At 43.5% G+C, this 17,299-nt stretch overlaps 1 protein-coding gene across 3 annotated transcripts; it reads right to left on the reverse strand.

The window, feature by feature from the left end:
• Nucleotides 1-5,091: 5,091 nt before the first annotated feature.
• On the reverse strand, nt 5,092-16,830 carry G6PC1 (glucose-6-phosphatase catalytic subunit 1). Of its 3 annotated transcripts, XR_013961108.1 has the most exons (6): nt 15,878-16,830; nt 13,916-14,025; nt 11,706-11,811; nt 11,013-11,128; nt 6,416-9,455; nt 5,099-5,798 (listed from the first exon to the last, which is right to left on the reverse strand). XR_013961108.1 is itself a non-coding variant. In XM_080678329.1 (5 exons), exons 1-5 carry the CDS (start codon nt 16,105-16,107, stop codon nt 8,944-8,946), a joined length of 1,074 nt encoding a protein of 357 aa, XP_080534455.1. In that variant the 5' UTR covers nt 16,108-16,830; the 3' UTR covers nt 5,092-8,943. The 3 variants fall into 3 exon arrangements, 2 of the variants coding, with proteins under 2 accessions (XP_080534455.1, XP_080534456.1); XM_080678329.1 differs by having other exon boundaries at nt 5,092-9,455; XM_080678330.1 differs by having other exon boundaries at nt 5,092-9,455; nt 16,048-16,172.
• Between the last annotated feature and the right edge of the window lie 469 nt (nt 16,831-17,299).

Here is a 17,299-nt window from a genome sequence, read left to right on the forward strand (position 1 = left end):
AGGAAATAACCCAAAAGGGAAAAAATGTAATTTGTGCAAAGATGTTCATGTGCTGCTATTTATAGGACTGAAGAATTGAAATAAGCCAATTGCCAAATAAGGAAATGTTTCGGGCAAGTTATGGTATAGTGACATAAGGAAACCCCAATGATCTATTTTTAATGACAGGGATGTAGCCTCTGCTGGCTCTAGGGAATGGGTAGATTAAAGTATTTTAAGTGACAAAGTACACCAAACAGGAAGTTTACAACTATGTCAAATTTGTGTTGCGCAAAAAAAAAAAATTTGGAAGTGAATTTTGAGGGAAGGAAAATGTAGTTTAGAGTTGAGTTTGATGCCTCTTCTGTAAAGTTGCTTGTGAGTTACAATATCTATTGCAATACACTGCAGGCTCTGACCATTTTGAGCCTAAAACAACCATTTGAGCATATAAAGTAGACCAGCAGGTCTTGTTTAGCAGCAAAAAGTCTTCATGGTTATGTGCCAAGGCTATGGGGAAGCAAGCACTGTAGCATCAGAACTCTTTGCTATATAATCTAGAGACACCAAGAAAGGCCTGGAGTTGCAGGAAAGACATGCTGCTATTACAGCCGGTTTGGAATCAGTCTGCTGTTCTCTGGCAGAGCAATCCTCAGACCTTGCTGAGGGTTTACCAACACCCGCCCAGCAGCACAGACGGTTGTGTAAATGGGCAGAGAGGACGAAAGTAGGTTTCAGAGGCCAGAATATATCAGAGATGCCAAAGAAACATTTACAAGAAAGTTTTATTTTAAACTTAAAAAAAAAATCCTCACCTGAGGATATTTTCCCCCCTGATTTTTAGGGAGAATGGAAGAGAGGGGGAAAGACAGAGAGAAATATCAATGTGAGAGCATGCAACCAAGGTATGTGCCCTTGACCGGAATTGAACTGGGGACCCTTCTGTCCGCAGGCTGACAACTCTATCCACTGAGCCAAGCCGGCTCTTTAATTACTATTACAGTCAGGCCTACAGCCTGACTCATACTTCTTAAAAACAACAACAACAAAACAACTAGAAACAAGAGTTCAGAATAGGAAACTGGACAGCCATATCAAGAACCAAAAGGACATTAAATCAAGGAGCTGTATAAAATAGGAAAAAGATGGATGGATATTTGTGGCAAGTTAAGGGTATATAGAATATTTTTAAAACAATATATATTGGGTGTGGGTTAATATTTAACAACTAGAAAGCAAGGAAACATTCATTGGAATAAACTATTATTAAAGTCTACACAGCATTTAAAATCAGTTTTCTAGTGAATCTTTACCTTAACATCACCATCAGAAAGCTAACGGTCTGGGACTTTTTTTTTTTTTTCTTTCTCAACTTTAACTTGGACAATAAGACATAATCAAATTAGGCTTTTCCTTCAGCCAGTAACAGAAATTAAAACAGAGGTTTGTACTAACAAAGTTGGACCCCATCTCATGCCTTCTCCAAAGAAGTCAAGTCTAAGCTCAGTGGCAGTAAGCGCTGGTGTTATGCAGTGTGTCTTAACTACGCTCTTTGTTTGTTCATGTAAGGATATGTTTTGTTTTATTCATTCCTCTCCCTGGTGATTTAACAACAATGTTAACTATATCCAGAGCCTTTGGGGAAGGGAGGACAGTTTGTCTACCAAACTCTTATAATAGGGGCTCCTTGCCAGACTCCTCCCCTCCTACCCTAACTCTTTATCTAAAATTCTCAGTCCTTCACACATTTTATCCTGTATTTAATGAGGTCCACATCTGTGGATGCTTCGTAACACATTCAGCTTCAGAATCTCTACAAAAGGCCAAGAGGTGAGAGTGGTTTTAACTCCTATGAACCCAGAGGCTATGACTCCAGTTACGTGAACAAGTTGACCTGATTGGAGGGAAAGCTTCTGGCAGACCAGAGGACCCATTTGCACAGCAGTGCTCTAATGCTGAGTTGAAAAACAGTCGCTGGAAGAAAATTCTTTTAGGTAAATTGTGATGATTCTCCTCTTTGGTTGGTTACTGGGTTTCTCCGTCCTGGTACTATTACCATTTCGGGCAGGATAATTCTATGTTGGGGGCGGGGCTGTGCATTGTAAGATGTTTAGCAGCTTGTGTGGCCTCTACCTCCTAGATACCTGTAGCACCCCTCCAGTAATGACAACCCAAAATGTCTCCAGACATTGCGAAATGTCACCTGAAAGGCAAAATTGCCCTCAGTTGAGAACCATTTCTTTGTTAGTTATTTTGTGTGGAAATAATAGTGTTTTGGCAATAGTGTGAGAATCTCCCCTACCTATGAAGAGAATGGAACATTCCAACTTCATCTTCCCTGTCCTGGGCTTCCCAGCAGGTTCAGCTCAAAATAAAATTTGAGCGAAACCTGTTTTCATTCCCAACTCCTCCCCTCACCAAGCTCTTTTCCAACACTTTCTTTTTCTTCCTCAAATTCATTTCCCCCAATTAATCTTCCTCAAGGTTTGAGTATGGAAGGTATCCCCAAAGAATACCTGTAACTAATTGGAAATCTCGAACTCTTTCAGGTGGAGGAGCCCAAAGTGGGCAGAATCCTCCCCAGGTCTTTTATTTTTCTTAAAGTGAATTGAGCTCAACCACCCCTCAATTTGGGGAATGAACTCACCAGTCATTATGTTTGGGATCATTTGACCTTTGGAAGTTCTTAGAAGCATATTGTATAGTTGTGCAGAGCACTACAGATAGAAAACGAAAAAGGGCATAGTTCTGGAGATAACAGTTTGGCAGCCACTGTAACTAGCAAACCTGCTGACAAAGCTTGGAGAACCAGATCAAAGGCTGGGGTTGCTGAATCAGCTTTTCCTGAATTAACGCTGATACCTGTGAGGATCCAGGGCCTCACCTAAGGCTTCTGAAGCGAAGGAACTTTTTGGAGGCTTTGGTGTAGCGTGTCCATGGTGATTTCACTACAGCCTATAGGGAATGATGATGCCATTGTCATCCCATTGTATTCACTGTATTGGGGGGTGGTGGGGAATGGACTGGTTAGGAGGGCTTTGGCAGCCTAAAGAAATGACTCAAAGAAATTGACTTATGCCGCTTGGGTTATCAAATCAACTAAGCCAAATTACATCTCTCAAAAAACTGACTTGAGTCCTAGCTGGTTTGGCTCAGTGGTTGGAGCACCGGCCCAAGGACCAAAGGGTCTCTGATTCAATTCCTGGTCATGGGCACATATCTGGGTTGCAGGTTTGATCCCCAGCCCTGGTTGGGGGAGGCAACCAATCAATATGTCTCTTTCACATTGATGTTTCTCTCTCTCCTCTCCCCCCACTTCCACTCTAAAAAAATTAAATGGGAAAAAATATCCTCAGGTGAGGATTAACAACAACAAAAACAGGCTCACTTGAGTTCATTACTGGGGTGATCACGCAGGGATCAGGGACATGTTGCCAATGGGCTGGTGTTACAGGAGGAGATTAGAGTGAAAGATGGAGGTGGAGAGATGAAATTGTGATGACATGCTTTGACCAAGGAGTTCCAAACTGTTCACAACGGAGGAGAAAGGAATTAGATTTTCAATCTTTTTGCCTTTGGATAGGAAGCAATGCAGCTAATAAAGGATCAGATCCCCAATTCTGTGATGGAGCAGCATGAGTAGAGTTCTACCAGTTTTCAAACACTGAAGTGAGTTGAGCTGATCTGAAGGCAATGACTGAGGAACACGAAAAGCAAAAGAAGAAAGAAAGAAGACGGCATAAAGGAAAGCAGTGAAAATTTGCTGGCTGGAAAATTAACCTCATGCTTAAAAAAACACACACAAATAAAAACACCAAGTTGTTTCTTCTGGTAGCTACATTTCTGCCCTGGAAAGATTTATGAGAGCAAAAGAAGCTTCGAGCACAAACATAATTAGGAACAGGCCACCTTGCATAGTTATTCTAGCTGCAGCTTTAATTTGGTTCACAAACCCTGGATCTGGTTCAAATAAGCGGTTCACAGTCTGCTTATGTCTTTCACTTCTGTCTCAGCAGCTTCATGTCGACATAGCAGCCCAGGCAAATGCAGGAGACAGGCAAAGGGAGACTGCTCTCTGTTAAGAATCATGAGACCTGGGGACACTTACTTAGGTGACTTAGAGGAGCTAAGGCCTTAATTTCTGAGTCTGTGAAATGAAAACAATTTTTGAATAGAAATAATAGTGAGCAACTTAAACAAAGGGGTCAATTCAGGAAAAAGAAAAATATTCATAGACTTTTTTTCTTTTTATTGGGAAGTAACAACCCAGCAGCAGCGCTTTCATCTTTCACTCTGAAATTAGATTTTGGGCTTTGGGTTGCCCATCACTGGACTGGACAATTTCTAGTTTCTCTTCTAGATTCATTAGGTTTTTGGTTCTCTAATGGAAGTGGCTTTTGTTGACTGCTTCTTTGTACTATTTCTAGTTGATTCTCTCCTTAACAACATCATCAGAAGGCTGTTTGGCCAGAGGTTTTCCATTCTCAAGAGGCTCTTGAAAAACTCTTGGTTACAAATAATATTGTCCTATTTTATTTACACACACAAGCCTTAAAGGCAACTATCCTAGTTCTGCAGTTACTACAGAGAAAAATCAGTAAGTATTAATAATTCAGCAGCTAAAGTAATGGTATTTCAAGGAAACAAGTCAGCAAATTTTGACAGGTTACAAACAACTAGTCAATTGATCAGGGCCGGAACTTCAGATATCCAGATATGTCTTCAAATAAAATGCTCTTGGAATGCATACTGGAGCAATAAAGCCATTGCCAACAAAAGTAGGAGGAACCCATTGACATTTTATCATTAAACTATGATCACCTGATCAATCTTGCTTTAAAGCTCTTTAAGGAAAAGAATTAGACAAAGGTATAATACAGAGTATGATCTTAGGAAATCCAAAGAGATGGCAAAACCAGAAATACTGTAAAACTTCCTTACTAAGCCTTTGGGAAAACAGTCTGACAGTTCCTTAAAAGGTTAAACAGAGTTACTATATGACTCAGCAATTTCACTCCTAGGTGTGTGTGTGTGTGTGTGTGTGTGTGTGTGTGTGTGTGTGTGTATAAGCAAGAGAGATGAAATCATAGTTCCACACAAAAATTTGTACACAAATGTTCATAGCAGTATTATTTATTATAGCCAAAAATGGAGACAACCCAAATATCCATCAACTAATGAACAGGTAAACAAAATTTATTACATCCTTACAATGGAATATTGTTTGACTATAAAAAGAAATGAAGTATTAATACATGTTACAACATGGATGATCCTTGAAAACATTATGCTAAGTGAAAGAAGCCAGTCACAAAAGGTCACGTATTGCATGATTCCATTCATATGAAATGCCCACAACAGGCAAATCTATGAGACAAAAAATAGACTGGTGGTTGCCTAGGGCTGGGTGGGTTGGGGTGAAATGGAGGTGACTACTAATGGGTATGGGGTTTCTTTATGGAGTGACAAAAACGTTCTAAAATTGATTTGTGGTGATGGTTGTACAATTCTCTGAATATGCAAAAAGCCATTGAATTGCACACTTTAAATGGATAAATTGTATGGTCTGTAAATTACATCTCAAAAAAGTTGTTATAAATTTTTAAAAAGCTATATCAATTTTTAAAAATATATATTTTATTGATTTTTTACAGAGAGGAAGGGAGAGGGATAGAGAGTTAGAAACATTGATGGGAGAGAAACATCAATCAGCTGCCTCTTGCACACCTCCTACTGGGGATGTGCCCGCAACCAAGGTACATGCCCTTGACCGGAATCGAACCCGGGACCCTTCAGTCTGCAGGCCAACACTCTATCCACTGAGCCAAACCGGTTAGGGCTACAATGGCTATATCTTGAGTTGATCATGAGCTGACCCCTTTTCTGGCCTTTACCCATTATAAATTCTAAGCCCTTAGGTCTGTCCATTTCTAGACTTTGCCCATTCCAATAAAAGGTAGCAATCTTGTATTTGTGGAGTCTCTGATCTAAACAAGCTTCCACAGTGTCTCTATTTTCTACCTCTGCATATGGCTTTATATCAAAAGTTCTTTGTGGTAATTCTATCTTCTCGCTCTATCTTGATTGTAAAAGTAAGAAGTAAGTTACCTTACTGTTTGACCCAGATAGTCTGAGCAAGACTTTTAATCTCTTTCTTGAAAGAGAGAAAGCAAAGAGCTAAAAAAAATTGTTTTTAGCACTGCTGTTAAACTAACATGGTTATGCCTGTTCTAATAGTTATTTTATGAAATACCTTTAAAATATGGCATCTTCCTTTAAAATATGGCATCTTAGAAATGAGTAGTAGCCCACTGGGAGGATCATTCTAAGTTTTATAATGTCCTTTGCCTACAAGAAATCAGATTTTCCATGGTTTAAATTAAGAATCATATCCCTAGCCAGTTTAGCTCAGTGGATAGAGCATCAACTAGTGGACTGAAGGGTTACAGGTTTGATTCCAGTCAAGGGTACATACCTCGGTTGCAGGCTCGATCCCAGCCCTAGTTGGGGCACGTGCAGTAGGCAACCAATCGATGTGTCACTCTCACATCAATGTTTCTCCCTGTCTTTCCTCCTCCCTTCCACTCTCTCTAAAAATCAATGGAAAAAAATATCCTCTGGGTGGGGATTAACAAAAAGAAAAAAAAGAGTCATATCTGGTATCTGAAAGTTTGATACAGCTGCCAATTTTACTGATATTGGTAGGGTATGGGGGTGAGGCAGGTGGAGGGTGGAGCGTGGACTCTAAACTGCCTGGTTTTTAAACTGGGCAAGACACATAACCCCTCTGTGTCTATTCATATATAGTATGAGGGTAAATTATAGCACCCACCTCAGAGATGTCTGGAGACTTAAGTGAGTTAATTGTATAAATAAATAAAATGCATAGAACAGAGTCTGGCAGATAGTAAGTACTCAATAAATTTTATCTGCTATTATGATCTTTATCAACTTCACCAACTGTTGGGGGAAGGGGCACTATTTACTTTCTGTCAGGATCCCATTGCAAGGAACCTGGACTTGGTCCCTGAGAGCAAATAAATCATCAAGGATGAGGTCTCTGACTAAGCAGTGCCGTTCAGTTCAGACATAACAAGACCATTTCACTTCTCCCTTGGTGAGACCATTAGAGTCTCTTAGGGGCGTGGTTCCCCCTAAAAAACAAACAAACAAACAAATCCAGGAGGGGAATTCAACTGTCCCTAAATAAATCCATTTCAAAGTTCTGAGGTGACTGAGCAGATTTCAGCCTCAGGAGATCCAGGGTGAAAGAAATCACTCCGTAGAGAAACTTGCAATAGCTCCCTTGAGTACTCCTTGGTGCCATGACCTGTCCTGTTCACACTTTCTTTAACTATAACCCCAAACCTTGCTGACACAGGGTTATGCATTCCAGAGTCTGCCCAGTCTTGTTCTCCTGCTACAACTTACATTCCCCTGACTGTTTAGTTTGGTAATGACCCTGCCTGTCTGTCCTCAAGTGGTGGTTTGACCTGTAGAGCAACTCATGCTGACCTGTGGTCGGGTAAGGAATGTTCAGTCTTAGCCAATGATATATTGTGCCTATGTTGTGCTCAACTCTACCTGTGGCCCATGGACACTTCATAAGTCTCCCTAACTCTACTGGGGCTCCTGGCCAACTCAAGAGAAAGCACCTTTTTTTTTTTTTTCTCCAAAGGGAAAACATAGGTACACAGAAACTAAATTATTTATTTAGGGAAATAGAGAACGAGCTAGAAATTTAACTGAGCCAGAATTAGAACCTTCAGATCTCGTTGCATCTAAAATGTAGTAATCAACAAGGCTTCGTTCTTAAATAAAATGTTGTTTTTAATAAAATACTGCACATATATATTTTTCTTTTCAAAGATGTTATGACCAGGAAGGTTGGTGTGAACGATAATATATGGTGAACTACATAATTAGTAGCAAAAACAAGGACTCTCAAATAAATAGACTTCAGCATTTTTTAGGACATATTCTGCAAACCAGCTGACACTGGAGGACAGGCAAGGAGGCTTTCCCTCCAAGAATGTGCTCTTGGTTGGCGTGGGATTAGAGAAAGGAGTCATGGGTACCCTCAGGAATCCAAAGTAACATTGGAGTGACCTTCTGGAGAGGGGAATCCTTGCCTCTCCTTACCTTTTTGTTCAGGATTTCAGAGCTTAGCTGAAACATAGAAAAAGCACCACCACAGAGTCACATTTAGGCATCTGAGTATCCAGCAGGGCGGGTGTGGAGCCAGTGGAAAATTCTGGGGAAAGCAGAGCTGGGCTAATAAGGAGGAAGATCTAGGGTGACAGAGAAGCTTGACTGTGCCTGAATGCTCTGACTTAGTACAAATCTAGGTCACTGCAGCCACTCAGAAATCCTGGTAAATACAATGACCACAGATATATAATAGAAAAATACAAGATGCAGAATTACCCCACTAACCACCTATTAATTACACTTCAGGTTGGTCCCCCACTATTGAGAGTCCCTCACCTAAAGGTTTAAGGACAATCAAAGCCATTTAGGTATTGTTTGACATAATTTGCATGATATTCAAGATGCTAAAAAATCCTCCTTAATCCATCCTTCCTTTCCTATCAAATCCGCTTCTCTTTTCTCCTTTTCTGGATAAGAATGAGCATGGGTAGAGCATTCTCAGGTGGGATTCCCAGCCTGGGACTGTGAGCTGTCCCCTACCTGGAAGTCTGACTTTTGTGTATCTGGCAGAAGAATAAGTCTTCAGGGAAAAACCCATACCCAACTTCTAACAGACACGGCTTTCTCAAATACCCTTATTAGTTTTTCAAAAAACACCCCCCCAATACAATTAGAATTGCATAGGAGGAAAGGGGTCACTCAAGCTGACTCAGGCACTTCTGGCCTCAAAGTGGGCTGGCGGAAGACGCTAGCTGCCCGCAATCCTCGGCACAGTCATTGACTTTAAATACTGTACTGAAGTTTCCACATTCCTTACAAAGACTTCTTGTCTGACTGGCCCAGGATCCGGGCCAGGCAGTAGGGGATGAGACTGACAGATGCCAGGGGCACTGCTGCACTTTTGCAGAAGGACAGGACGTAAAAGATCATCTCGACTTGGGATGGGGGTTTCAAAGAGTCGAAGAGGTGCAGGAGGACGAGGGAGGCCACGATGCAGCCGAGGCGGAACGGGAACCACTTGCTGAGTCGACCCTTGCAGCTCTCCCTGTACATGCTGGAGTTGAGAGCCAGCCCAAGGCCAAAGAGGGTCCCCAGGTTCTTGAGGAGGCTGGCAAAGGGCGTGGTGTCAATGTGAACCCATTCTGGCCGCTCACACCACCTCTTGGCTTTCTCTAGAGTCCACAGGAGGTCTACACCCAGCACCTTCAGCAGCAGGTAAAATCCAATGGCAAAGCTGAACAGGAAGAAGGTAATGAGGAAATATTTCTTGAGACTGGCATTGTAGATGCCCTGGATGTGGCGGAAAGTTTCAGCAACAGCAATGCCTGAGCAGGAGAAAGAGTGATGGTGAGAAATAGGAAAGACTCTGGACCTTCAGCTAGAGGTGGGTTGGGAACCAATGGGTGACATGTCATCTGTCACCCATTAAATCACAGATGCTAGATTAGAGGGTCACCTGGTTTATTCCCATATGTGACTCCAGCCTTTCCTCACCCATAGACTCTTTCAGAGGGAAGAGTCATGTTCCATACATCCCTCCTACCGCCTACTTGTTTCCTGTGGGGGGTCCTCATGTCTCTAATTGAATAGCCTCAGGGGTGGAGAGTTCAATCCCACTTGGGCAGCCCAATTCCTCTTTGAATGGATTGATTATTAAAACATTCTTTCTTTTGCTGAGCTGAATGAAGTCTGTCCCCCTCTAATGCCATCGATAGGTCTCAGTTCTTTCTGCAAGAGTTAAGTGGTAAATCCAGAGCCTCTTTAACACATTTGAGGATAGTTATTCTCCTCTCTAATCTACACATTCCCAGGTCTTTCATGTCACACGACTTCCAGGCTCTTTCTCAAACATGGAACCCAGTACTGAATGCTGTGTTATTTTGTAGTTGCCATGAACTCATTATATATCTTGCTCGCAGCACTGTTTTATGCTCTTACAGATCTCCAAGGGAAAATTCACAATTTCCCTAAGGTTTTATATTCTTACTAGAGGCCCAATGCACGAAATTCGTGCATGGGTGGGGTCCCTAGGCCTGGCTAACGATCAGAGCTGATCTGTGGGGCAACCAGTCGGGCGATCGGGGCCCCTGCTGGCACCTGCCTTGGCCACCCTGGCGCCGCCTAGTCACCAGCCCTGCCCCCTTCTGCTGCCGCCGCCAGTCGCCTCCTGCAGAGGGAGGCAATTGGCAGGGCGATGGCGGGGGCGCAGGCGTGTTTTGCTGGCACCCACCTTGGCTGGCTTGGGGCCTGTGGGCTGGGGGCAGCTCCTGATTTGAGCACCTGCCCCCTGGTGGTCAGTGTACATCATAGCAACAGTTCGTTCTGCTAGTTGGTCAATTTGCATATTAGGCTTTTATTATATAGGATGCCTACCACAAAGTCAAGAATTTCTTTCTACACTTAGCCTAGATCTTTTCTCCCGCTCATTAACTGGATATAAAAAACCACAAATATTGAAAACTCTAAACCTATAAAAATGACCAAGTGTGGGTATGTAGGTGAATTTATTTAAATAAAGAGCTTTCCTAGGACACTGTGTTAATTTGTTAAGTTGGTAGATTCCCTTAAAATTAAACTAAGGGCCACTCCCAATGGAAAATCAGTAAGAAATAAAGATTGTAAAAAGCTCAGAGATTTCAAGCTAACTTAATTGGGTAAGTATTTGGTGTAGTGCAGCTTTTCTGGAACACACTTAAATGTGTAGATTTGGGCACTCCCATAGAAATTAATCATTTTAAATGATCTACCCTTGACTTTCAGCCCACTAAAATGCTAACAGCATTGATAACCACAGAATATGGCTGGCATGCTGGGATTTTGTCCTGATTAGGGAGAAATGGGATACGTAGGAGAGGAAGGGAGGGATCCAGAGCAGCTGATACCTGACAAGACTCCAGCCACCACCTGATGGGGAAAATGAGCAGCAAGGTAGATTCGTGACAGACAGACGTTCAGCTGCACGGCCCAGAACCCCAACCACAAAATGATGTTCAAACACCTGCAACGGAAGAGGCAACCATAACAGAACCCAGATACACATCCTTCAGCAAAGAGAACAGCTTCAGCAGAAGTGTTGAAGCCTGGCTAACTTGGGTTCATCAGTGGAATACTTGTAAGTTAATGCCTGTACTCACAAGCTCAAAGATGCCTGTGGCACGCGATGAACCCTTGTGTATGAGAATGTATTTGCACAGTGGCCGCATACCCAGAATTCCCTGTAGTAGGAATGTCTTACATTTCTCTGTTTATTTTAACGTAGATGGATAGGCTCTATGGTTGGTACAGAAATGGGTCTTTGTTTAAATCCTGCCACTACCTAACTACCTGATCTCAAGAAGCCCCTTTACCATGTTTCCTTATCTGTAAAAATAGGATGTGCACTTGTGGGTCTCTTCCAGCCCTAACATTCTGTGACTCTAATCTTCACACTCAGCAAACATGCTGCAACTCTTATCAGTACCAACCCAAAGTGTGGGATGGGCTAGGGGGATTCGAGGAAGAGCAAGTGGTGTATCAGCTACAGAGAAAGCCACCTCCTGCTCTCCACCATCCACACCCCAGGGCTGAGTTCTTACCTAAATCCGTAGGTGGGCTTTTTCTTCCCCCGAAAGATAGAGAGGGTGGATGTGACCATCACGTAGTACACACCTGCTGTACCCATAGCATGGCCGGAGGGACTCCCTAAAGGGCAGGAAAGAGATGAATGAATGTACTAAAGGTGAAAGTCTCCATCCCAGAGACTGGTAGGGGGTGTCATCTATCCATCCATCCTTCCATTCATCCACCCATCATACCATCCATTCATTTATCTATTTTGTCACCTATTTAACAAGTCTCTACTGAGCTTCTGTTGCAGGCCCAGTACTATGCTAAGTCCGGGAGTATAGTGGTGAGCAAAACCAGAGAAGGCCCAGTTCTTGTACTTATATACAGTCTAGAGATTACACAAAGAATCAGAGTACTGGATGTATAATTAGAAACAAATTAGCCCTCCATAACTCTCTTCCATTCTTGCGCCCTCTGCCCCGCGCATGCTGGCCTCATTGCTTTCCTGTAAACATGCTCCCACCTCAGGGTTGTGGCATTGTTAGTCTTTCTGGTCACACAACTCTTCCTCCAGAAATTTACTAGCTAATTCCCTTGCCTCCTTCAAGTTTTTGCTCAGATCTCAACTTCTCAATGAGTATTACCTTGATCACACTATTTAATTTTTGACCACACGGTTCCTATTCCTGATTCCTCTACCCTGAGACATAGAGGGTCCTGAGATATGTCAACCTCCACCCAGATCCCCTTCTGGACAGAAGGTCTTATTTTTTTCAGCTTTTGAAAGTGTGATCACAGACGGGCCTTAGCTCTCAGCCTTCTCCAGCTGAGAGAGCCATTTTGATCAGGGTTACCCTCTTCCTGGGGCTGGCCTGTACCCAATCATTGGTCTACATGGGAGTATAAGGGCCTGTTCCTCTTGACACAATTCAGGCAACTCTTAAGGGCCATCCTCAGCTTCAGAGCTCCCTGTGGAGTTGGCTGAGGCTGAATCACAACCAGCCTTCTCCTTCTGCCCTGTTGGCTTTAGTCTTCCTTCCATCAATGCTGCTCCTGAGAGTAGCGAAACTCCTGTAAGCTGATCTCCATCTGAGTCTGCTTTCCAGGGAACACCATAGGCAAAGCCTTGTCTTTTCTTTTTTTAAAATATATTTTTATTGATTTCAGAGAGGAAGGGAGAGGGAGAGGGAGATAGAAACATCAATGATGAGAGAGAATCATTGACAGCTGCCCCCTGCACCCCACCCCGACTGGGGATTGAGCCCGCAACTTGGGCATGTGCCCTTAGCTGGAATCGAACCAGGGACCCTTTAGTTTGTAGGCCAATGCTCTATCCACTGAGCCAAACCAGCTAGGGTGCCTTGTCTTTTCTGTTCTCCTCCTCCCCTCTACTTCCTCCTCCTCCCTCTTCTAAATTATCTTCTTCTAATATTCTATATATTTTACTTGTGTTACACACACACACACACACACACACACCATTCAAATAGCTCCACGAGAGCAGAGATCTTCATTTTATTCACTGAGGTATTCCAAGTTCCTAGAACAGTATCTGGCACAGAGTAGGTGCTCAATAAATAACACCTGAATGAATGCACATGGTCTGAAGTGAACAAGGGGTTTGTAAGAATGAATAACTATGGGCCATGCCCTAGTTCGGGGGTCAGGAGTAGAGTCCCAGAGGACGGAATGCCAGCACCCTTCCTAAGGGTAAAGGAGACTTAAGATGAGTGAAGGGTTTGCATAGTCTGATTACCTACTAAAAAACAAAATCTGTCATTTGATTGAGCAATACCAGTATGGCTATAATTAGCAAAATACTGGCAGGTTGTGCGCTTGATAGGTCAGCTCATGAGGACACAGCTGCCAGACCAGGCCTCTGGGAAGGACAGCCAGGGCACCAGGCCTCTAGGGCTTAACCTTTCCCAGACTAAGGGCCGTTGCACACTTACTCTCATGAGCCCATTGCCCGTGAGGGTGCTTGCCTCTCTGGATGAATAATTAGGTTCTGGAAACATTAGGCAGATTTCCAAAGCAGCAGCAAGATGAGATTCAGGAAGGCCTTCTTGAGATCAATTAAAATGGAATTGTATCATATTGAAGACCCTGAGAAAAAGCGGGAAGGAATGGCTCTCCTCGTGTCCCCTCAAAGACAGCTTCACCCACAACGAATGCTAACAGGTGTCCACATGAGCAAGGTGCACCCAGCTTCTGTCTGTGCAGAGGGTGAGACTCTTACCTGGTCCAGTCTCACAGGTGACAGGGAACTGCTTTATCAGCGGTGCAGAGGTATTGCTGTAGTAGTCGGTGTCCAGGACCCACCAGTACGGGCGCTGCCCAAAGAGAATCCTGTGGAAAAGCAGAACCCGTGTCTGAGGTTACTGAAGGAACCCTTTCGCCAGAAGCCCACACCTTGGAGAAGAGAGAGTAGCTTGAGAAGAAGATGCATGTGACCCTAAACAGAAAACTGGTGCATTGGCCACCTCCAAGAAGGTGAACTGGGTGGCTGGGAAGGGTCATGCTCTTTAATAGGGGATGTTACAGATAAAACTTAAATTTTCCAATAGAAATTTCAGAATCCCTTGGGCTTCTGAGCCCAATAATCTTTTTTTTTCTATTCTAAAGGACCTTTACTGTTTATAACCAGAGAATATTAGAGCTGAAAGAGATGTAAGAATCATCTGATAGTAGTCATAGATAGCTTTAGAGATGGTAAAGGGCTTAGACTCTAAGCCAGCCTTGGGCAAACAACGGCCCGTGGGCCAGATCCGGCTGTTCTATCCGGTTCTCTTGCTCTCCCCTTCGCTCCTTTACTTTGAATTTATATTAGTTCACACAAACGCTCCATCCATGCTTTTGTTCCGGCCCTCCGGTCCAGTTTAAGAACCCATTGTGGCCCTCGAGTCAAAAAATTTGCCCACCCCTGCTCTAAGCAGAGGGAAGCTGGTCCCACTCTTCATTTTCTAGATGACGAAAGAGAGGCCAAACAAGTAATATGCTAAAGTCAGCTGGTACTGGCTAACAATTATAAAATATTCAGGATTTTTGCAAGTCAAACCCATCAGTAGCTTGAAAGTGGCTATAATGGGAATATACACTGAGTGGCCAGATTATTATGATCTCTGAACACATAATAATCTGGCCACTCAGTGTATATCCTACATAATAAAAGGCTAATATGCAAATTGTTCCCTCGGCCAGGAGTTCGACCAGCAGGCACGCCGGCCAACCGCCCATGTCCCCTCCCCCTGGCCAGGCTGGCTGGACCCACCCATGCATGAATTCATGCACCGGGCCTCTAAAATATATATTAGAGGCCTAGTGCATGAATTCGTGCATATACACTGAGTGGCCGGATTATTATGATCTCTGAACACATAATAATCTGGCCTCTCAGTGTATAAACAGTAGAATTTGGCAAATGTTAAAATCGGGGTTCTTCTGCCTCCCATCCTTCCCCGAAAGAGTCAGTTTATCGGCATTGGATATTCCATGGTTCTTAAGAGCCTTGCCCCTGGAGCCAGCCTGCCTGAGTGTCAATCCGGCCTCTGACATTTACTACCCATGTTGGTCTAGGCACCGTCTCTCCATCTGTAACATAGTAACTACCTCCAGAAAAACATTCAGCACATGGCCTTCCACATACTAAATGTTCGATAACTGTTAGCTATAATTATTATAAGGTCCCAGAGATAACCTAAGTTTACAGATTATAAAACAGAAACTCAGAGAGTTGCTATGACTTGCCCAGGACATGCAGCTGGTAGGTGGCTGAAGAAAGCCTGGATGGAGCCCAGTTCTCTGGATTCCTCCTCATTGCCCCACACAATAGGTTTTTAAATTACCTATATGCTTTCTTTTTTCATACATCACTTTTCTTCTTTCATACATCTACTGTTATGTTGCCTATTCTGCTGCAAAGTAGTAAAACTGTGTTTCTTTGCTTATAGCCTACAATCCAGACTTTCCACTAAGTCCAGCTGGCCTTCCGTCCATATGAAATAGCCTTTCCTGTGTCTTCAACTCACTGACAGGGTTTTCTCCGTCTTCTCTCTTTATGTAGCGGATGGAGAGTCAGGAGGGGAGGGACCTGTGGCTTCCTGAATAGCATGGAGAAGGCAACTTCTGATGGACAGACATTTCCAGAAAGAATGCCAGCCTCTTTCCTTGCCGACCTCCTCTCTGCCTGGCTCTTACTCACCACTTGAAGATGAGGTTGAGCCAGTCTCCAATCACAGCGACCCAAAGGAGTTGGATGCCCACAGCTTCTCGAAGGTGGAACCAGATGGGGAAGAGGACATAGAAGGCATTCCTGAGGTCTGCGATCACAGAGACCAGGATGAACCAATCCTGGGAGTCCTGGTAATTCACCTGGAGGTAGTGTGTTGACTGGATCCCAAAGTCATGAAGGACGTTCATGCTTTCCTCCATGCTCACTCCCTGGCCCCTCAGGAAGCCGTCAGCTGAGCCCTTGCAGACTTGGTGGTGATAACTCTGCTATCAGCCTGCGTCTTGCCCGTTTTATACACCCTGTCACCAGCCTGCAGGTCAACCCAGCCCTGATCTTTGGACTCAAAAACCACTTTTGTCTAAAATCTATTGATCAAAGGTGCATCATCAGTAGGTTGATGCAAACATGTTCAGGGTGATTTACGTAAAATAGAAAACCAGGCACACAAAAACAGCCTGATCGGCCATGTACTCTGCAGGGCCAATTATTAACTTGGGCATGCGGCTTGACGGTGCCAGGGGCTGCCCTCCTGGCTCTGAACCCAGCCGGAGACACGGGACAGAGTCTAAATCACCTTGGTTCTTGCAAAGATGCCTGATTTTCTAAGTCTGCAACTGCACTTATTTGGGAACAAAGAAAAAGTCTTGAAGTCCTAGTGATTCAAGTTTTAAGTTATTAATTTAGAAGGTAGTTCATTTTATTGTACTGGGTAATGTCACCTTGCTGGGCCTTTCTTAACTGTATTAGGGTCTAGGAAATGCCTCTGGTTTGGGAGCTCAAACCCTCTTCCCATGTGGCTCCATAGCTCAGGGCCAGAAAAGAATCCTCTTTGAATGCCTGATTAATTCATTCATTTAATGTCCTTAAAGTTAGGACCTTTGGGGTTTTCACACATAAGTGAAAGCAATAAAATGAATGTGTGTTCATACAAAAACAGTATGATTGATATATAGTTCTAAATAAAATCACCAACAGATTGGTGACTGGGGACTCTGGAAAGGGCTTCTGTAGTTTGATCTTCCATTTGTACTTGGAGGTATTTATGTTCACGAGGCAGTCAATCCATTTTTACTACAGCCATGGATATAGACAAGGAATATATTAAAGTAACAGATGCCCAGTCGTGAGAAGCAATGCTGCCTTTCTCCCCTGCACAAGCAGAAATCGCCCTGCAGCGGTGCAGAGACCAAAACCGCACCCTTGGTCAGTTCGAACTCTGAAGGGAGCAGGGGCTGAATCAGGTGGTGAACAGAGGCAGTTTTCAAGGCTAAGAGCTAGTGGGAATAAAACTTTAAAATATTCACTTGAATTTCCTACCAGTAAGTCCATATTCCCTTGTAAGGGGTAGGTTGGGGACAGGGAAAAGGAACTCAGAGCTAATGAGTCTGTAGC

Source organism: Plecotus auritus (assembly GCF_963455305.1).
Source record: "Plecotus auritus genome assembly, chromosome: 7".
Lineage (NCBI taxonomy): Eukaryota > Metazoa > Chordata > Mammalia > Chiroptera > Vespertilionidae > Plecotus > Plecotus auritus.

Excerpts from the sequence above, each read along its gene's own strand:
- G6PC1 (XM_080678329.1), bottom strand. The coding sequence starts at position 16,107 with ATGGAGGAAAGCATGAACGTCCTTCATGACTTTGGGATCCAGTCAACA. Across the intron at positions 11,129-11,705 it reads AAGCCCACCTACGGATTTAG|GTGTTTGAACATCATTTTGT; the intron begins GTAAGAACTCAG and ends CTTCCGTTGCAG. Across the intron at positions 9,456-11,012 it reads GGTGGCTGGAGTCTTGTCAG|GCATTGCTGTTGCTGAAACT; the intron begins GTATCAGCTGCT and ends TCTCCTGCTCAG.